The sequence below is a fragment of the Lithobates pipiens genome, unplaced genomic scaffold, assembly GCF_037356315.1.
Source record: "Lithobates pipiens isolate NorthernLeopardFrog02 unplaced genomic scaffold, aLitPip1_a1.2 Scaffold_8, whole genome shotgun sequence".
Lineage (NCBI taxonomy): Eukaryota > Metazoa > Chordata > Amphibia > Anura > Ranidae > Lithobates > Lithobates pipiens.
In genome coordinates this window covers 31,769,376-31,791,630 of record NW_027507903.1, presented here as the reverse complement: position 1 = coordinate 31,791,630, position 22,255 = coordinate 31,769,376, and the positions used below count along the sequence as shown (strand labels likewise).

Here is a 22,255-nt window from a genome sequence, read left to right as displayed (position 1 = left end):
CATCATCCCGTCAATGAAGTCATGATCCGCCAGGTGCCTGGACTGACACCCTGCGGAGTGAGCCGTTGAGAGACTGAGCCGGCTGCCCTTCCCCCTCCACAGCCCAGCGCTCCAGTGAGTGAGGAGGGAGCAGAGCAGAGAGCACAGTCTACAGCTCCCTGCTCAGGGAGGTCTGTAAACCGAGCGATTGGCGGTGTTTGATCGCTTGGTTCTCAGTGTTAGAGGCGCTGGGGGACAGATGCAGCTCCGGGCCTATACTGCATCCAACGAGGAAAAAAAAAAAAAAAAAAAAAGAAGGGGGGGGCGTTTGTGTCTGGATTTCAGTATCGTTCACAATGGATTGTAAATTTCCTCTTTTTGTGCACCATAGAGTCAGTTCTTACAAGTATAAATAACTCTTCACTTCAGCTCCAGGCCTTTTTTTTCTTTACATGTAAAAGTAAAGTATTTTTTGCTAAAATTAGATAGAACCCCCAAACATTTTTTTTTACAAGCAGTGTGATTTTTTTTTTTATCACACTGTACTCTTTTTTTTGAAAAGGAAAATACATAACCCAATTTTGTTAGTAAGATATCCAAGATGATGTTACGCCGTGTAACCATACCAAACATGTCATGCTTTGAAACTGTACATGCTCGTGCAATGGCGACAAACTACGTAAATCTTTAAAAGCGTTTACAGGTTACCACTTTAGAGTTGCAGAGGAGGTCCGGTGCTAGAAATACTGCCCATGATCTGACATTCGCAGTGATGGCTCACATGTGTGGGGGAATTATTCTTTTTTTTTTTATTATCGCCGTTTGAGTGAGTACAGGATCGACACACGGGTTTTGTCTTTGCGCATAAGCACAGGGGCACTTTAATTTCTTTTTTAAATTATTCATTTTACACTTTTGTTTTACTTTTTTTTTTTAATGACTATTCTTGCTGTCTCAAAGAATGTAAGGCATGTGACAGGTACTCTTTATGGAGAGATCTGAGGTCTATAAGACCCTAAATTCCTCCTCTGCCCTTAAAGTGTTACTAAACCCACAACCGTTATATCAGTCTGTATATGGAGTAAAGCATGCTTGTTATACTCACTATGGAACCTAAGGGGTTAATCCTCCGCATTGTGTATAAAGGCTTTTTGATCCTTCGTTCTCTGATCCTCCCCTTCTTCCACTGTCTCCAAAAAATAACATTTACAGAGCCAGGGGACGGGCTGTACATGCTCAGTTTGGTGTGTATTGCTAGAGAGTTTTTTTGTTTTTCTTCGGAGGGGGAATGTGATCAGCACAGGGCCAATCAGCACTGTGCAGACAGAGGATCAGGGGAGAATCAAAACTCCTCCTACAAGCTTTACTAGGAGCTGAAGGAGGACATCACAAGGCCGCTGAAGGAGGACATCACAGAGCCACTATATACTGCTGACGAGAAATGGTATTTATCAGTATATATTTACTAAAATAATTGAATTTCCATGTGCTGTGTATTGTGGGAGACCAGATATAGTGAATGCAGGGTCCTGGGTTTAGTAGCACTGTGTTTGAATGCTTTTGATTCTTAAAAAAATGTTGCTGGTGGAAACCCGGGTAAACCGGGTTACTATAGCGCAGTGATGGTGAACCTTGGCACCCCAGATGTTTTGGAACTACATTTCCCATGATGCTCATCTACACTGCAGAGTGCATGAGCATCATGGGAAATGTAGTTCCAAAACATCTGGGGTGCCAAGGTTCGCCATCACTGCTATAGCGGAATGCCCATCCTGTCTTTCTTCGGCTGTCCGACCAGCTGGCAGGCGCACAGGCTGGTTTCTCGGAGGGCAGCGGGAGGGTGTAGACATTAGGATTACTTTTACAAAAGAGCCGACTGCCTGCTCTTCAAAATGGTACCGGGAAGATGCTGCAGACACCACCCTGGTATAACCACCAAAATTCCAGCAACACACGGGTACGTCACTGGTCATAAAGTGCAACCGTGCCCCTACAAGATACAATGCAGTTTACATGCATTTGTAATGTGTTTTTGGAATGTTTGTGGTGCTAATTTTGGCACCAAATTTCGATTTAGTTTTAGTCTTAGGACTAAAATGGCATTTTAGTTTTAGTCCCATTTTAGTCTTCTGCAATTGTTTTAGTCGCATTTAGTTGATTAAATCTCCAGTACATTTTAGTCGTCTAAAGTCTAATAGGTGTAATTAAATTGTAATGCATTAGATAACATTTCTGTACAATTTCCAAACTCAGTATATAAATGCTGGAGTGAAAAATCTAAGATGTTATTTATTATGGCACTGAGGTATGAACATGCACTACAGACAAATGTTAATTTTGAAGTGAAATTTCAATTTAGTTTTAGTCTTATGCCCTGTACACACAGTCGGACTTTCCGACGGAAAATGTGCGAACGGATCCAATCGTGTGTGGGCTCCATCGGAAAGTTTGAGAGCAGGGTCTAAAATTTTCCGATAACAAAATCCGATCGTTTTAAAATTCCGATCGTGTGTAGACAATTCCGATGGACAAAGTGCCAAGCATGCTCAGAATACAATTACTAGACTAAAGCTATTGGCCTCTTTATAGTCCTGTCGTACGTGGTTTATGTCACCTCGTTCTGAACGATGGGATTTTCCGACAACTTTGCGTGACCGTGTGTATGCAAGACAAGTTTGGGTCAAAAGCCGATGGATTTTGTAGTCGGAATGTCCGAACGTGTGTGCATTAGTCTTGGCTAAAATGGCGTTTTAGTGCCATTTTAGTTTTAGTCATATTTTAGTCATCTCAGTTGTTTTAGTTTTACTAAAGCCAAAGTCAACTAAAATGATATTCGTTTAGTAATTTTAGTCGAAAAAATTAAACACTGGTGGTGCATCTTTGAAATTGTTTCTTAAATTATTTCAATGTATTTCCTTTACCAAGTTGCTTTTCCATGCTTTCATGCATTTGAAGGGCGTTCCGGTGTGGAAAAGTGCAGCATCTGAATACATTGTTCTGGCCTATGCATATAAAAAAAAAAAAAAAAAAAAAAGAAAAACCCCCATGCACCCGACTGCCTGGAGAGAAATAAGTTCCCATGCAGTCAGCTAGCGCTGCACACCGGTCCTCACACCTCCTGTCACCGTACATCTCTGTGTGTGCATTTGCTCCCATGGTTGAGACACAGGATCTTTCATTCTATTACTAGTGTAGGACCCAGTGATAACGGGGTACTTTGACGCAGTACCCCCTATATGATCATATAGGGGGATATTTAGGAAAGGCATATAGGGGGCTATTTACGAAAGGCAAATCCACTTTGCACTACAAGTGCACTTGAAAGTGCAGTCGCTATAAATCTAAAGTGAATATCTGAAATGAGGGGAAGCTCTGCCGACTTTATCATCCAATCATGTGTAAGCTAAAATGCAGTTTTTAATTTTCCTTGCATGTCCCCCTCGGATCTACAGCGACTTTACTTCCAAGTGCATTTGCAGTGCAAAGTGGATTTCCCTTTAGTAAATAACCTCCATAGTGTCACCAAATCCCAATATTTTTTAAATAGCCTTGCAGGATTTAAAATGTCATTTTTGTAAGTGTGCGCTATAATCTATTTTGTCCTGTTTACGGTCGTATAGCAGCAACATCTTGAATGTAAACCCATTTTTAGGGTGTACCCCCCCCCCCCCAACTATGATGTTTGTGTGTGCGCATTTGAACGCATTTTGATTGTGCTTACATGTGTTTTTTTTGGCACATTTTCATTGCTGTCAACTTGTTTACTAAGTTGCGTTTGCAGGTCCGTGCACATACGCAGTGCGTTCTGGTGCAGACAAAATACGACCCTGGAATGTGTTTCTCGCCTGTGCGTTCGTACTGCATAATTACCTGGAGGAACATTACAAGTCCACACACAGTCAGATCGCTGCCCTCCACCCCCCGCCCAACAATCCCTCCCGTTATTGTTGGCCTCTGCTTGTTAATTTGAACGCGTTCTCATCGTATGCATTCACTGTGCGTTTTCATTTAGTTTTTTTTTTTTTTTTTTTTGCATTCCTGGAATAATTTCTCAATTTATTTCAACTACGTTGCATTTACACACGTTTGCAGGGTGTTCCAATGTGGAAAAATGCAGCATTGGAATACATTTTTCTAGCCTATGCATAAAAACAAAACGCACCTGACTGCCTCTGGTGTAAATGAGCCCTATGAATGTTGAGGTCACAAAGGTGTTAATTAACTCTTCCATCCTTGGAGGGGAGTTACAAGTCCCCTTGCAGTCAGGTCATGGCCCTCCCACCACAATCCCTCTCGTTATTGGACGTCTCTGCGTTCGCATTTGAACGCATATTCAGTGCATTTACATATGTTTTTTGGTGCTTTCTTGAATGTATTTTCCATTTATTTTCTTTACCAAGTTGCGTTTACGCACGTTTGCACGCGTTCCGGTGTGGAAAAGTGTGGCATTGGAATACGTTTTTCCTGCCTATGGATTTGCACAGCATTTCAAAAACGCACCCAACTGCCTCTGGTGTAAAAGGTCACAAAGGGTTCATTAACTCTTCCATACCTGGAGAGGGAATGACAAGTCCCCATACAGTCGGATCGCAGCCCTTCTCCCACAATCCCTCCCTTCACTGTACGTCTCTGCATGCGCATCTGAATGCATTTACATGTGGTTTTTTTTTTTTTAAAGTTTCATTTATTTTAGTTTATTTTCTTTACTAAGTTGCATTTACGCACGTTTGCACGCGTTCCGGTGTGGGAAAACGTGGAATACGTTTTTCTTGGATAGGAATGACGAGTCCACATGCAGTCGGATTGCAGCCCTTCCACCACAATCCCTCCTGTCGCTGTAGCTCCCTGCGTGCGCATCTGAACGCGTTTGCAATGCATTTGCAGAGCGTTTTCAGGAATTTCATCATTTACTTCAATTTGGAATGAAAAAAGTTTTTTTGTATCATATCACAGAGTGGTACTTACTGTGGATACAAAATAGGTAAAGAAGTGCCACGTCCTATGACCGTTAAAAAAAAAAAAAAAAAATTATTATACAGTATTTATATAGCGCCAACAGTTTACGCAGCGCTTTACAATATAAAAGACAAGAGACAATACAATACAAGAGGATTAAGATGGCCCTGCTCAGAAGAGCTTACAATCTAATAGATTTATTTCAAATTTACTTTATTTACCAAGTTGTGTTTATGCACGTTTCCACGCATTTCTGCGCATTTGCAGGGCATTCCGGGAAAATGCGGCATTGGAATAGGGTTGGAATACGGTTTTCTGGCCTATGCGCTTGTACTGCCTCTGGGTTGAATGAGCCCTATAAGTGCTGAGCTCAGGAAAGGGGTTAATTAACACTTCCATCCCTGGAGAGGAATTACAATCCCCCATCCAGTCGGATCGCAACCCTTCCGCCACAATCCCCCCTCTCACTGTATGTCCCTCCGCGTGCATGTGAATGCGTTTGCAGTGTGTTTTCCGGAATTTCTTCATTTATTTCAATTTACTTTCATTACCAAGTTGCGTTTACATACGTTTGCACGCGTTCACGTACATTTGCAGGGTGTTCTGGAAAAAAATGCAACATTGGAACAAGCTTTTCTTGAAAAAGGAATTACAGGTCCACATGCAGTCGGATTGCAGCCCTTCCACCACAATCCCCCCCCATCACGGTATGTCTCAGCGTTCGCATTTGAATGCCTTTGCAGTGCATTTACATGCATTCGCAGTGCGTTTTAATGAATTTCTTCATTTTAAATTTACTTTCTTCACTAAGTTGCATTTAAGCACATTTGCACGCAAAAATGCGGCGCTGGAATCAATTTTTCTGGCCTATGCATAAAAAAAAAAAAAAAAAAAAAAAAAAAAAAAAAAAAAGGAGGACGCACCTGCCCTAAATTGAGCCCTTTCACACTGAGGCAGTTTTCAGGTGTTTTAGCACTAGAAATGGTGCCTGTAAAGCGCCTGAAGACTGCCTCCCGAATGCTCTCACACTGGGGCGGTGCGCTTGCGGGACGTTAGAAAAAGTCCTGCAAGCAGCATCTTTGGGGCGGTTTGGGAGCGCTGTATTTAGTGCTCCCAAAACGCCCCTGCCCATTGCAATGAATGGGCAGCACTTTGGAAGCGCTGCAACACGGGCATTTTTAACCCCTTCATCAGCCACTGGAGGGGGGGGGGGGTTAAAAGCGCCCCACTAGAGGCCGAGAAAGTGCTGCTTAAACAGAGCTAAAGCACTGCTAAAATGAGCGGAGCTGTACCGCTAACGCTCAGGTGGCCCCCGTGTGAAAGGGGTCTAATGCCGCGTGCACACGATCAGACTTTTCAGCAGACTTGCTCTGGCGGGCAGGAATCCATTGCACAATTCGATCGTGCGTGGGCTCCAGCGGACTTTTTTTTCCCCCCAGAAGTCAGACGGACCTAGAAATAAAACATGTTTCAAATCTATCCGACGGACTAAAAAAAAAAAAAAAAAAACGGGAAAACCGTTCTTCTGTATGCTGTTCCGACAGGGAGGCTATTGGCTAGTGGCTATTGAAATTCCTTGTTTAGTCCTGACTTACGTCATCACGTTCAAAGGACTACTACTTGCGAACGGACTTTGCGAACGGACTTGGCGAACGGACTTGGTCCGGTCGCGTGTGGCCAAGTCCGTTTCGTTCAGAAAGTCCATCGGACCTCCACCGAAAGTCTGTCGGGAAGACCGTCGGACCCAGTCTGCCAGAAAGTCCGGTCGTGTGTACGCGGCATAAGTGTTGAGGTCACAAGGGGGTTAACACTCCCATCCCTGGGGGGGTTACAAGTCCCCATGAAGTTGGATTGCAGCCCTTCCCCCACGATCCCTTCTGTCGCTGTATGCATCCGCGTGCACACTTGCGCGTTTTCAGGAATTTATTCATTTCTAATTTACTTTCGTTACCAATTTACACACGTCTGCACGTCTCATGAAATATGCGGCACTGGAATACGATTTTCTTGGAAAGGAATGACAAGTCCCCATACAGTCGGATCGCAGCCCTTCCACCACATCCCGCCCCCCCCAATCACGGTACATCTCAGCGTGCGTGTCTGCAGTGCGTTTACATGCATTCACAGTGCGTTTTCAGGAATTTCTTCATTTATTTCAAGTTACTTTCTTTACTAAGTTGCATTTACGAACTTTTGCGCCCGATCATGTGCATTTGCAGGCAAAAATGCGGCACAGAAATAAGTTTTTCTGTCGTATGCATAAAAGAAAAGAAAAAAGAAAAAAAATAATACACCTGCCCACCTCTGGGGTAAATGTATAAGTGTTGGTCACAAAGGGGTTAATTAACTCTTCCATCCCTGGAGAGGAATTATAGATGATGATGAGAGGTGAATCTATTCCCTGATATAAGGAGGTCAGTGGTGGGCACACAGAGGTCAGGCGCCCCCCCCTCTCTGGCAGTGGAAGGGTTAACCCCCCCCCCCCATGTCCCCTTCCTCTGGGTGACCCTCCTCCCCTCCCCCCACACAGCCGCTTCTCCTCACCTCCTGCTTATCCAGCAACAAGTGTGTCCGGGGAGATAACATTCCAGGTCATGGCTCCTCTCCCGGCTCTCTCCTCTCTCCCCGGCTCTCCTCTCCTCTCTCTTGGACACACAATGGACTCTCCGCTCTTCTCTCGCTACAAATGTATCAACTTTCCGCTCTCTTCTCTCACACTCCGCTCCGGACAGCAGAAAGCCTCTCTGCGCACGCGCAGTCCCGAGCACAGCCGCCCCGCCCAGGCACAGCGCCGCGCGGTCATTGGCTGGCAGCGCTGTCCGTCTGCTGCTCTTGCCCCGCCTCCTTTTCTGGCTGGGAGAAGAAGAGTGGAAGGAGAGAAGTTGGAGGAGAAGAGATCGGGGCTGAGATTGTCCGATCTACTTCTATGTCAGCGATGTGATGGATGGGAGGGGACCTGAGAGGCGCAGCGCTGCATCTTTATGTGCGATATCAATCTGCTTCAATAGAAAAACACTTGGACTCAACTTAAAGAGAAGATCCAGCCCCTCCCACAAAAAATAATAACATTCAGCAACTACAAATACTATACACATAATATATATAATGTACAAATAATATATACATAATGTACAAATACTGAGGGGGGTAACTTCTGAAGGACCTCACCACATCTCGTCGCAGCCCGGTCTCCCACATAATGTACAAATACTATACACATAATGTACACATAATGTACACGTACTGTACAAATAGTATACAAATACTGTACACATAATTTACGCATACTTTACACATAATATACCCATATAGTACACATACTATACACATAATGTGGGGGGTGGGGGTAGCAAACTTCTAGGGGACCTCGCCACTAGAGATGGACGAACTTCCGACGGGACGTTTCACGAACCACGAACGTGGCCAAAAGTTCGCAAACCGCAAGTCGGTGAAATTTTGACAATTCAGGACTCAGGAGCGCATGAAGGCAATGGAGGAGAGGAAAGGCCAGGGTAGGCTATGAAGAGGGTGCAGGAGATGATCACCAGCACCGTGATAGAGAGCACTGACACCAGCACCGTGATAGAGATCACTGACACCAGCACCGTGATAGAGATCACTGACACCAGCACCGTGATAGAGAGCACTGACACCAGCACCGTGATAGAGAGCACTGACACCAGCACCGTGATAGAGAGCACTGACACCAGCACCGTGATAGAGATCACTGACACCAGCACCGTGATAGAGAGCACTGACACCAGCACCGTGATATAGAGCACTGACACCAGCACCGAGATAGAGAGTACTGACACCAGCACCGTGATAGAGTGCACTGACACCAGCACCGTGATATAGAGCACTGACACCAGCACCGTGATAAAGAGCACTGACACCAGCACCGTGATAGAGAGCACTGACACCAGCACCGTGATAAAGAGCACTGACACCAGCACCGTGATAGAGAGCACTGACACCAGCACCGTGATAGAGAGCACTGACACCAGCACCGTGATAGAGAGCACTGACACCAGCCCCGTGATAGAGAGCACTGACACCAGCCCCGTGATAGAGAGCACTGACACCAGCACCGTGATATAGAGCACTGACACCAGCACCGTGATATAGAGCACTGACACCAGCACCGAGATAGAGAGTACTGACACCAGCACCGTGATAGAGTGCACTGACACCAGCACTGAGATAGAGAGCCCTGAGACCACACCAGCACCGAGATCGAGAGCACTGACACCACACTAGCACCGAGATAGAGAGAGAGCACTGATACCAGCACCGAGATAGAGAGCACTGACAGCAGCACTGATACCAGCAACTCGCTGCTGGACCCCAAAAATATGACACCGCTCAACCTCTTCAAACAGGAGGGTACAGGCATATAGTACAGTGTGCTTTTTTTGTACAAGGAAGTGAGCCAAATGTAGACAAAAGGTCTGTGTGCTCGATTAAATAAATCATTTATAGAGATATACATGGTCTACTGGTCACATGTGTTGAATTCCTCATAGATCCATGCCTCATTCATTTTTATAAATGTGAGGTAGTCAACACTGTCGTGAGCTAGGCGAGTGCGCTTATCGGTCACGATCCCCCCTGCTGCGCTGAACGTCCTTTCGGACAGGACACTGGACGAGGGGCAAGCCAACAGTTCCATTGCAAATTGGGCAAGCTCTGGCCAGAGGTCAAGCCTGCCCACCCAGTAGTCCAGGGGTTCATCACTCCTCAGAGCGTCCACATCGGCCGTTAACCCGATGTAGTCGGACACCTGACGGTCTAGGCGTTCCCTGATGCTGGATCCGGATGACACCTGTCGATGGGTCAGCTGAAAGAATGACCTCATATCAGAAGTCACCAACACATCTTCAAACCGCCCTCTTCTTGCAGGTGCTGTTGGATTGGTACCCGCAACTCCTTCTCTGGGAGTGGGAATTCCTCCTGTGCCAGTGTATGCAAAAGCAGAATGCAGCATTTCTAGAAGCAAGGCCTGGAAGTGCTCCATTCTGACAGCCCTCTGTGACGGTGGTAACATTTCAACCATTTTGTGTTTGTACCGGGGGTCTAAGTACGTTGCCACCCAGTACTGGTCCTTGACCCTTATGCTTTTTATACGGGGGTCCCTATTAAAACACTGGAGCATGAAGGCCCCCGTTTGCACTAAACTGGAAGCGGTGTGGTGGCCTGGCTCCTGCTCATCATCCAGGATAATGTCGTCCTCCTCGTTCTCCTCTCCCCATCCACACACAACAACAGGGATCCCAGAAAGGTTTAAAGCATGCTCTTCTTGCTCCTCCTCATCCGCCCCGGCACCATCCTCCTCTGACTCCTCTTCAGACTCCTGTTGTTGACTTGTCTCAGATAGAGTAGCCCCCCTGGGAATTCATCCAGCATTGCAACTTCCGCATCTTCCTGCTCCTGCTCCTCCACGGCTTGATCAATGACACAATGCAATGCACGCTCCATAAAGAAGGCATAAGGTACCATGTCACTGATGGCGCCATGGCTGCGACTGACCAGTTTGGTGATCTCATCAAATGGCTGCAGAAGTCTGCATGCGTCGCGCATGAGCAGCCACTGGCGTGGTGAAAAAAAACAAGCTCCCCAGAACCTGTTCTGCCGCAGAGTTCGTACAGGTAGACATTAACTGCACCTTTCTGCTGGAGCAGCCTATCAAGCATATAGAAGGTTGAGTTCCATCGCGTCGGGCAATCGCAAATAAGACGTCTGACCGGCAGATTGTGTCGCCACTGAATGTCAGCAAGGCAAGCCATGGCCGTGGAAGATCTTCTGAAATGGGCTGAGATTTTCCTTGCCTGCCGCAAGATGTCATGGACCCCAGGGTATTTGACAACGAATCGCTGCACGACCAAGTTTAAGACGTGTGCCATGCATGGCACGTGCGTGATTTTGCCCTGTTTCAATGCCCTAAGAAGATTGGCACTGTTGTCACACACCACTTTACCAACTGTCAAATTGAGCAGTGTTAGCCACTGATCTGTCTGTGAACGCAAAGCTGAAAGGAGTGCAGGGCCAGTGTGGCTCTTGGCTTCCAGGCACAACAGACGCAGCACAGCATGGCAACGTCTCATCTGGCATGTCGAGTAGGTTCTGGGGAGCTTGGGCGGCGCAGCGGAAGAGACGCTAGCAGCGGAAAAGGAGGAGTCAGCTGAGGAGGAGAGGGAGAAGGTGGAGTAGGAGGAGGAGAAGAAGAGCCAGACCTGCATGCAATCCATGGCGGTAAAACCAAATCTACACGGGTGCCACGGGTTACATGCTTGACGGCCGTCAGAAGGTTCACCCAGTGGGCAGTAAAAGTGATATACCTTCCCTGCCTGTGTTTGCTAGACCACGTGTCTGTGGTCAGATGTATCTTGGCACCGACACTGTGTGCCAGAGATACATTCACTTGCCGCTGAACATAGCCATATAGCTCTGGGATGCCCTTCTGTGAGAAATACTTCATCCTGGGACCTTCCATTGTGGTGTTCCAATGGCCACAAATTTTCGATAGGCCTCCGAGTCCACCAGTTTATATGGCAGTAGTTGGCGGGCTATCAGTTCTCACAAGCGAGCCGTCAACCGTTGGGCAAGAGGGTTATCCAGCGTCATCATTTTTTTACGCTCACACATTTGGCCCACGGAAGCCTGCCTTTTTGCAGAAAAACTTGAGGATGGCGTGATGGAAGGTGGAGTGGAGGACAATTGTGAGGAGAGAGGAGAAGTAGAAGACGAGGCTGGACGGTGAGAGCCTGGAGTGTGGCTTTGTGTGTTCCGTTGCTCCCACTGGGCTCGGTGATGGTAGCTCATGTGCCTTCTTAAGGCGGTCGTCCCTAGGTGAGTGTTGGGCTTACCGCGACTTATGCGTTGACTGCAAAGATTGCAGATGGCAACACTATTGTCAGCAGCGGACACGTTAAAAAAAGCCCACACTGCGGAGCCATACATGGTTGATGCCTCGCTCCTGATACATTAGCAGTCTGCTTTGTCCTTCCTGTGCAATGTAAGTTCTTCCTGCTTCTCCTCCCTATCTGTTGGTCCATATCTCCCTCTGAACTCCCCTCCTCTTCCTCTCTTGTGGGCACCCATGTGGCATCACCAGACACGTCATCATCGACGTCACCTTCCCCACCGCTATAAGTAGAGATCTTGGAGTAGGCAGCAACAGCGGGGACCAACCTCCTCCTTGGGCTGATCTGGGTACTGTCGTCAGACTGCTGAGTGGCGGTTGCTGCTACCTCCTCTTCCTGATCCAATGCCAAGAGTGGCTGCGCATCGGAAATGTCTTGATATGGATCGGAAAATAATTCCTGTGACTCAAGCGGAAGGTATATGGTGGTGGTTGAAGTGTCTTTGGGGGTGCACACAGCAGAGAGTGAAGAAGAGGGTGCAGATCGAGAAGATGAGGAGGGTGCAGAAGAGTAAGGCTGAGTAAGCCACTCAACCAAGTCTGGTGCGTCCTTTGACGTAATCGCACGTACCTTCTGCAATTTGCCACTTTGGCTCAAACCTGTTTCTCCTGCCCTACCCCTACCACCCCTGCGGAAGGGCTGCCTCTTCCTCTGCCTGTCATTTTTTAAATGACCCTTTGACAAAAGTCTCTAGAGAAGTGCAGTATGTATGTGGAAGAAGGTATATAACACCCCGCTTCAATCTGTAGTTTTTGGGGGCCACTGGTCTATCACACCAGTTATAATACTTTTTTTTGATTACGTTTGTCACTCTTTGTAGTATCACTGCAGAACCGCTCAGCAGTCACAATGCTGCACAGTGGAAATGCACTATACTATGCTTTCTATATGTGCAAGTATTTTATACGTGTATTACACACCTATATACTGCACACCAAATAGTACACCTATACCAGTCCTTACAAGGACCTTTGTGGACCTAGTAGCTAGTGATTTTCAGACTGTCCCTCAGTCCCTACACTGATAAAAGACTGCTGCAGAAACCAGCAGTAATCTGCAGCACAGCCCTGCACCAGCACCCTATATATTGTACACCTATACCAGTCCTTAAAAGGACCTTTGTGGACCTAGTAGCTAGTGATTTGCAGACTGTCCCTCAGTCCCTACACTGATAAAAGACTGCTGCAGAATAGGGCAGCAGTCAGCAGCAGTGCACCACAACCCTATATATTGTACACCTATACCAGTCCTTAAAAGGACCTTTGTGGACCTAGTAGCTAGTGATTTGCAGACTGTCCCTCAGTTCCTACACTGATAAAAGACTGCTGCAGAAACCAGCAGTAATCTGAAGCACAGCCCTGTATCAGCACCATATATATTGTACACCTATACCAGTCCTTAAAAGGACCTTTGTGGACCTAGTAGCTAGTGATTTGCAGACTGTCCCTCAGTCCCTACACTGATAAAAGACAGCTGCAGAAACGAGCAGTAATCTGCAGCACAGCAATGCACCAGCACCCTATATATTGTACACCTATACCAGTCCTTAAAAGGACCTTTGTGGACCTAATAGTAATAGCTAGCTAGTGATTAAACTGACTGTCCCTGCTGCACACAGCGTCCTGTCCCTACACTGACAAAAGACAGCTGCAATCACCAGCACAGCAGTGCACTGAACCCTATATACCAGTGATGGCGAACCTTGGCACCCCAGATGTTTTGGAACTACATTTCCCATGATGCTCATGCACTCTACAGTATAGCCGAGCATCATGGGAAATGTAGTTCCAAAACATCTGGGGTGCCAAGGTTCACCATCACTGCTATATACTGTACTACACCTATACCAGTCCTTAAAAGGACTTTTGTGGACCTAATAGCTAGTGATTTGTGTCACTGCAGTCTGTCCCTGCTCTACACGGCAACCTCTCCCTACACTGACATAAGACAGAATGTAAAATGGCCGCCAGATCAGGTCTATTTATAAGTTAGGGGGAATGTCCAATTGTCCATGTGCTGAAATGTCTCAATTGGCTGTCCTGTACCCCATGATGGATGTGTCATCATGGGTCAAAGTTCTTTCACACTGTAAACACATATGTCCGCCGGGTGAACAGCGGCAATAGGCCACTGGTTTGGCAAATCATGAACACGCAAAATTTGCCGCGAACCCATCGCCGGGCGAACAGTTCGGCCATCCCTACTCGCCACATCTCGCCGCAGCCCGGTCTCCCACATAATGTACAAATACTATACACATAATGTACACGTACTGTACAAATAGTATATAAATAATGTACACATACTGTACACATAATGTATAAATAATGGTCACATAATGTGCACATACTGTACAAATAGTATACAAATACTGTACACATAATTTACAAATACTTTACACACACTTTACACATAATATACACATACTGTACACATACTATACACATAATATATACATAATGTACAAATACTGGGGGGGGGACTTCTGAAGGACCTCACCACATCTCGCCGCAGCCCGGTCTCCCACATAATGTACAAACACTATACAAATAATGTACACATAATGTACATGTACTGTACAAATAGTATACAAATACTGTATACATACTGTGCAAACAGAATACAAATACTGTACACATACTATACACATAATGTACACATACTGTACAAATACTGTACACATACTTTACACATACTGTACACATACTGTACACATAATGTACACATAATGTACAAATACTGTACACATACTGCAACTGCTGACTTTTAATATTAGAATACTTTCCCGTCCTTGAATCCAGCAATGTCGGCACCCCAGCTGATGTTTCCATCGGCTCTCTGGTGCTGCTGCCACCATTGCCTGTAAAGGGAACCGGCAGTGAAGCCTTTGCGGCTTCACAGCTGGCTACCTACTGTGCATGTGTGAAGTGCGCTGGGCTTTGTGAATGGTCCGGCGGCGGGGGAAGGAGCGGGGGGGGGGGGCAACTTCTGGGGGACCTTGCCACATCTCGCCACAGCCCGGTCCCCCAAAATTGGGGATATGTACCTGTCAAAAACAGTTACCCGTTACCCCCTCCCCCCCCCCCCCCCAAAAGTGCCAAATGTGGGGGAGGAAGCAGATAAGCGTAGCTTCCAATTTTAGGTGGATTTTCTCTTTAATGATTCATGGTGTGGTGGCAAATATCTTGATGGTGGCTTTCTGATTCAGTCTAGAGCTCCCTCCAGAAACGTCAGTGATGGGAATATGGAGTATTAATTATAAGGTGTGGACAGGTGCACGGAGGCGAGTTGGGGACAGGGACTCGGAAGCGAGGTGTGGACAGGGACGTGGAGGCGAGGTGTGGATGGGGAGGCGAAGTGTGGATGGAGATGCAGAGGCGAGGTGGAGATGCAGAGGTGAAGTGGAGACATGGAGGCGAGGTGTGGATGCGGAGGTGGGCACGGGAGGCGAAGTGTGGACAGGGATGCGGAGACGAGGTGGGGGCACGGAGGTAGGAACAGGGACACAGAGGTGAGGTGTGGATGGGTACATGGAGGCGAGGTGGGGACATGGAGGTGAGGTGGGGACATGTAGGCGAGCTGTGGATGGGGATACGGAGGCGAGGTGTGGACGGGGACATGGAGGCGAGGTGTGGACGGGGATGCAAAAGGTGAGGTGTGGACGGGGACATGGAGGAGAGGTGTGGACGGGGACGCGAAAGGCAAGGTGTGGACGGGGACACGAAAGACAAGGTGTAGATGGGGAAGCAAAGGTGAGGTGTGGATGAGGAGGCAAGGTAGGGACTCGGAGGTGAGGTGGGGATGCGTAGGCGAGGTGGGGACTTGGAGGCAAGATGAGGGCGAGGCGGGGACGCAGAGGTGAGGTCTGGATGTAGAAGTGGGGGCGAGGTGGGGACGAAGACACGGAGGCAAGGTATGGACATAGAAGTGAGGTGGGCGCGGGAGGCGGAGTGTGGACGGGGATGCGGTGGCGAGGTGGAGATGCAGAGATGGGGACGGGGATGCAGAGGTGAGGTGTGGATGGGGAAGTGGGGGCGAGGTGGGGACGCGGAGGCGAGGTGTGGACAGGGTTGTGGCGGCAAGGTGTGGACGGGGATGCAGAGGCAAGGTGTGGACGAGGATGCAGAGACGAGGTGTGGACTCTGAGGTGAGACAGGGGCGAGGAGGGGACGCGGAAGAGAGATGGGGACGCGGAGGCTAGGTGTAGATGGGGACACAGAGGTGAGGTGTGGACACAGATGCGGAGGCAAGGTAGGGACAGGGAGGCAAGGTGGGGATGAAGATGCAGAGGCAAGGTGGGGACGAAGATGCGGAGGCAAGATGTTAAGGGAGACGCAGAGGCGAGGTGCAGAAACTGAGGTAAGGTGGGGAAGGAGACACGGAGGCGAGGTGTGGACGGAGACGCAGACACAAGGTGTGGATGGGGAGGCAAGGTGGGGACACGGAGGTGAGGTGTAGACGGGAACACGGAGGCAAGGTGTGGATGGAGATGCGGAGGCGAGATGGGGACGGGAGCGAGGTGGGGACGTGGAGGCGAGGTGGGGACGGGGAAAGAAGAGGGGGAAAGGGGGGAAAGGAGAAAAGAGAAAGAAAGGGGGAAAAAGAGGGAAAGGGGGAAGAGGAGAGGAGGGAGAAAGGGAAGGGATGATGGGGAGGAAGGGGGCAGAAGGGAGGTAATGGAGGGGAAGAGGGGGTGGGGAATGAGGGGGGAAAGGGGGGCAAGGGAGGAGGGAAAAAGGGGAGGGGGAAAAGGGGGAAGGGGAAAAGGAGGGGGTGGGGTAGGGGGAAGAGGGAAAAGGGGGAGCTAAGAGAGAAAAGAAAGGAAGAAGAAATAATGAGGCCAATTGAAGGTCAAGAGTGGCTAACTTAGGTAAAAAATGAGTAATGCTTTGGGTCCGGGAGAGGAACAGTATCTCAATACATGAGAACCAGAGCCAAACAGGGATACCTTAGTGCTGCATAAAGTTAGCAAGTAGGGTGGTCAGGGCAGCAAAACCACACAATAGTCCCAACACGTACTGCCTACCTTTCTCTTTCCTCCTTTCCATTCCCCCCACGCCCCTCCCTTATCTACCCATCTATATATCATCTATATATCATCATTATCCTATCTGGATACACGTCCATTGTTTGAATGTCCCCTGCAAACACATACACATACAGCCTCACATACATTGGTGGTCAGTGGAAAAGTTCCCTCATACATTAGTGGTCAGTGAAAAAATGCAATCTATATACTGTATTGGTGGTCAGTGCAAAAGTGCCCAATATACATTGATTGTCAGTGGAAAGGTCTCCCCATACATTCGTTTTTAGTGGACATGTGGCTTTTTTTAATTGATGGTCATTCAAAATGTGCCCCATACATTGCTTATTTGTGTAAAAGAGCCCTCCGTACCTTGGTGGTTAGTGGAAAAGTCCATTCATACAATGGTGGTTAGTGAAAAAATGCATTCCAAATATTATTGATCAGTGTAAATGTGCTCCATGTATTAAGGAAAAAATTAGGTATTAACTTGAGAAATAATCTCCAGTAACCTACAATATCGAACAATAATGGCAAAACGATGAAGACAATTGATAAATAAAAAAAAAAATCTTTATAATACAATGTTAAAATATATAAAAATAGAGGTATGCTTAGCCTTCTTTCTGTAAGGTCAACGCATTTTGCCAGATATCTGGCTTCCTCAGACAAGAAGAGAGCAAGCAGTAAGTGTGGTATCCGAACATCCACCCATCAATGCCAAGAGCAGGCACAGGAGCGCAACAGGCAAGATACCCGGGTAGCTCTCTTTTGTGCCCACCCTGGGCGTTGATGGGTGGACGTTCGCCGGCCATACTTACCGCTTGCTCTCTTCTTGTCTTGGTCCTGAGGAAACCAAATATCTGGCCTTATAAACAGCAGGCTAAGAGCATTTCGCTCATATTGGATTGTACTCACCACAATGTCAGTGAAAAAGTTCCCCATTTGGTGGTCAGTGGAAAAGTGCCCCATTGATAGTCAGTGAAAATTTGCCTCTTATGAATTGCTGGTGAGTAAAAAAGGGCCCTCATACATTGCTTGTCTGTGGAAAAGTGCCTCCCTTAAATGAATCGTCAGTGGAAAATGCCTCGCATACAGTGTTGAAACATGAAAAGTACATCCCATGCCTACATTGGTGGTCAGTGTAAATGTGCCCCCATACATTGATGGTCAGTGAAAATGTGCCTGACATATTGGTGGTCAGTAAAAAGTGCCCTCCAAACATTTCTGGTCAGTGGAAAATGCCTCCTATAAGTTGGGGGTCATAAAAAGTGCCCCCCATACTTGGTGGTCAGTAGGGATGGGTGAACGGCTCACCCATCCCTACTGACCACCAGTTCGGGCCATTACCCGAGTTTGCAGGGTGTTCACTGCCCTGCACAGTGCATTCTGCTCCCTGATTGGGCAAAGCTTTGCTCAATCAGGATGCAGTGTATGCAGGTTGTTATGGAGCAGGGCCGGGAATGGGTTTCCCCGCTGACAGCTGAACAATAAAAAAAAAGAAAGTGGTGGTTAAAAAATAAAGAAAAAATGCCTCCTCTCCAGTCCATACTTGGACTTGGAGGGGAACACTCCGCTGACGGCTGAACAATAAATAAAAAGAAAGTGGCAGTTAAAAAAAGAAATGCCCCTCCATACCAGGCCTTTCGGGTCTGGTATGGACTTGGAGGGGAAAACGGTGTGGGTTCCCCCTCATAATCCATACCAGACCTTTATCCATGCATGCAGCCTGCCAAGTCAGAAAAGGTAGGGTGAGCGAGCGCCCCCAAACCATACCAAGCCACATGCCTTCAACATGGGGGTGTGCATACACCAGTTTGTGACTTCAGAAGGGGTGGTGCCACCGGGTGATGTAGCTAGGTGACTCCGCCCCTTACCTATATAAGAAATGTCAAAGCGCAGAGGAGGCATTTGGAGGCAGGCCTCCCAGGGGGTAGAAGCATTTTTTATGTTTTTTATTTTTCAGGGCACTGTGATTGACAATGGAATTGCATCGGGGGACACAAGGTTTTATTTTTTAATAAAGAATTTGTCAAAAACTGTCTCTTGTGTTTATTACCTTTTGACACTTCTTTGGTGAATGGGTAGGGATACTATGTACCCCATATTCATTCACATGGGGGGGCCGGGATCTTGGGGCCCCCTTGTTAAAGGGGGCTTCCAGATTCCGATAAGCCCCCCGCCCGCAAATCCTGACATCCACAGCCCAAGGTTCTCTGGCAAAGGCCCTTGTCTTCATAAACATGGGGGCAAGGTTCTTTGGGGCGGGGGGAGCAGAGTGAGCCCCCACTGCCCCACAGCACCCACCCCCCATGTTGAGGACATATGGCCTAGTACAATAAGGAGGGAAAAAAAGTGGGACTTTAAAATGAAGCGGCTGAAGTGTGAGGGTCAGAAAAAGGTAATTTAATTGAATCCATAATATATGATACAAAGTAAATTCATATATATACATACATACATGTGCCATTGTTGGGCACAAAATGTGTTATATGAAGACATCAAGGTGTATGTAAAGACACATAAAGTCAAAAAACATATATGAACAGTAAATAGTATGTGGAGCAACAGCATAGCCTAAAAATGCCTCAGGGCGACATATCCGGTACCTGTGTTTGTAATCACATAATGTAAACATAAATGTACTGAATTAATATTAAAAATTAAAAGTAACGTCGGGCCGTAGTAATTATCACTGTAGCATCAAATGTAGCTCTACGCGTTTCGTGGATGTATTCTCCACTCATCAGGAGCAGATGCGACAGATACCTGTAAAATATATAGATATGGTAAACCACACTCTGTATAGAGGGGAATAGGTACAGTACATAGAGTGCTTTCAAAAGAGATTGACTAAGCATATCTACCATCCCCGGCAGCGAACACAGCAAACAGCAACTGGTCCGTGGTGCGTCGGAGGCGCAGATACTATGGCCTAGTATGGCTCGCTCACCCCTCCCTTTCCTGACCTACCAGACCAGTATGGATTTTGGGGTTGGGGGCACGTGTTTTTTCTTTACATTTTGGCATGTGGTTCCCCTTCAAATCCATACCAGTCCTGAGGGGTCGGATATGGACTGGGGGGAACCTCTTACTGTTTATTTCCTTTTTTTTCTATAGCCAGGTGATGGCAACTGAAACCGCGGGTCATTTTTAAATGGGACGTGACTCTTTTTTTTTCTTTATTATTATTATTATTATTATTATTATTATTATTCAGGATTTATATAGCGCCAACAGTTTGTGCAGCGTTTTACAATATGAGGGCAGACAGTACACTTACAATACAAATCAATACAGGAGGGATCAGAGGGCCCCGCTCATTAGAGCTTACAATCTAGAAGGGAGGGTCAAGTTGAAACAAAAGGTAATAACTGTGGGGGATGAGCTGATGGAGAAAATGAAAATACAGTTAGGTGTGGGTGGGGTAGGCTTCTCTGAAGAGAAGGGTTTTCAGGGATCGCCTAAAAGCTAATAAAGTAGGAGATAGGCGGACAGATTGGGGTAGGGCATTCCATAGGATTGGAGAGGCTTTGGATAAGTCCTGGAGGCGAGTATGGGAGGAGGTGATGAGGGAGCTAGAGAGCAGGAGGTCTTGAGAGGAATGAAGAGAACGAGTAGGTTGGTATTTAGAGACTAAGCTAGTGATGTAGCTGGGGGCAGAGTTGTGTATGGCTTTGTATGTAGTTGTTAGTATTTTGAATTTAATTCTTTGGCTGAGCGGAAGCCAGTGGAGGGATTGACAGAGAGGAGTAGCAGACACAGAGCGATTGGTAAGGTGGATGAGACTGGCAGCGGCATTCATGATGGATTGAAGAGGTGATAGACTATATAGAGGTAAGCCAATGAGAAGGGAGTTGCAGTAGTTGAGGCGGGAGATGACCAGCGAGTGAATTAAGAGCTTTGTTGTGTCATTGGTTAGAAAGGGGCGTATTTTGGAGATGTTGCGGAGGTTGAAGCGGCATGATTTGGACAGTGATTGGATGTGTTGCTTGAAGGAGAGTTCAGAGTCCAGGACTACACCTAGAACCTTGGCGTGAGGGGATGGGCTTATGGTTGTGCCATCGATTTTGACAGTGAGATCAGGGGAAGGGGCAAATGGGGGAGGAAAAATTATAAGTTCGGTTTTGGATAGATTGAGTTTGAGGAAGTGATGTGGCATCCAGACTGATATATCTGATAGTAAATTAGTGATATGTGAGGAGACAGAGGGAGTGAGCTGAGGGGTAGAGAAATAGATTTGGGTGTCGTCAGCATAGAGGTGGTATTGGAAGCCATGGGAGGCTATCAGTTGACCCAGGGAGGAGGTATAGATTGAAAATAGGAGTGGTCCAAGAACAGAACCTTGGGGGACCCCAACAGAGAAAGGAAGAGGAGAGGAGGAAGTAGAGTTGTAAGAAACGCTAAAGGTGCGGTTGTATAAGTAGGAAGAGAACCATCGTAGAGTACAGTCGCGGAGACCAAATGTGTGGAGTTTTTTGAGGAGGAGGGGGTGGACAACCATATCAAAGGCAGCAGAGAGGTCCAGGAGGAGGAGTACAGAGTACAGAGGAGTATAGAATAATGTCGATTGGTTTTGGCCGTTAGTAGATCGTTTGTTAGTTTTAGGAGAGCAGTTTCTGTGGAGTGTTGAGGACGAAATCCAGACTGAAGGGGATCAAGAAGGCTATTATCAGCGAGGTGGACACTCAGTTGATTGTAGACCAGACGTTCGAGTAGTTTGGATAAGAAGGGGAGCAAGGAGATGGGGCGTAGGTTGTTAGGATTGGATGGTTCCAGTGAGGGGTTTTTAAGTATGGGTTTGACAAGTGCATGTTTTAGAGAGTTGGGGAAGCCAGAAGGAGAGTGTAGCATAGAGCCAGAGGGTAAACATAGCATTTGCGAAGGAACAGGATCCAGAGGGCAGATGGTAAGGTGGACATTACCAAGTAGTTTAGCAACTTTGTCTATAGTGGTGGGGTTGAAAGAGGGAAGTAATGATTGTGCCTGTGGGCGTGATGTGTAAAGCGTGGAGGGTATCAGAACAGTAGAGATCTCCGCGCAAATTGTATTAATCTTCTGTTTGAAGTGATTGGCAATCTCCTGAGCAGTGAGTGAGTTGGCGGGTCGAGGCGATGGAGGACGAAGTAGAGAGTTGAAAGTAGAGAAGAGTTGTTGGGGACGGGATGATAGGTTGCTGATGAGAGTGATAAAATAGTTCTGCTTGGCAGAGAGGAGGCTGGAATTGTATTTTTGGAGGGCAGATTTATATTGGTTGAAATCTCTCTGAGACTTGGTCTTGCACCACAGGCGCTCATGAGCACGACTATGTTTTTTCAGACTTCTAGTGACATCTGTTTGCCAAGGTTGAAGGGTCGGGGCTTGATTCTGT

At 47.1% G+C, this 22,255-nt stretch overlaps 1 protein-coding gene across 5 annotated transcripts in view; it reads right to left on the bottom strand.

The window, feature by feature from the left end:
- Positions 1-7,692, bottom strand: part of AKAP13 (A-kinase anchoring protein 13) — a 440,963-nt gene extending 433,271 nt beyond the window's left edge. For all 5 annotated transcript variants that reach the window (XM_077472410.1, XM_077472415.1, XM_077472413.1 and 2 more), the window contains exon 1: positions 7,480-7,692. In XM_077472410.1, coding sequence (XP_077328536.1) covers positions 7,480-7,521 — 42 coding nt within the window. In that variant the 5' untranslated portion in view covers positions 7,522-7,692. The remainder of the gene's footprint in view (positions 1-7,479) is intronic.
- Between the last annotated feature and the right edge of the window lie 14,563 nt (positions 7,693-22,255).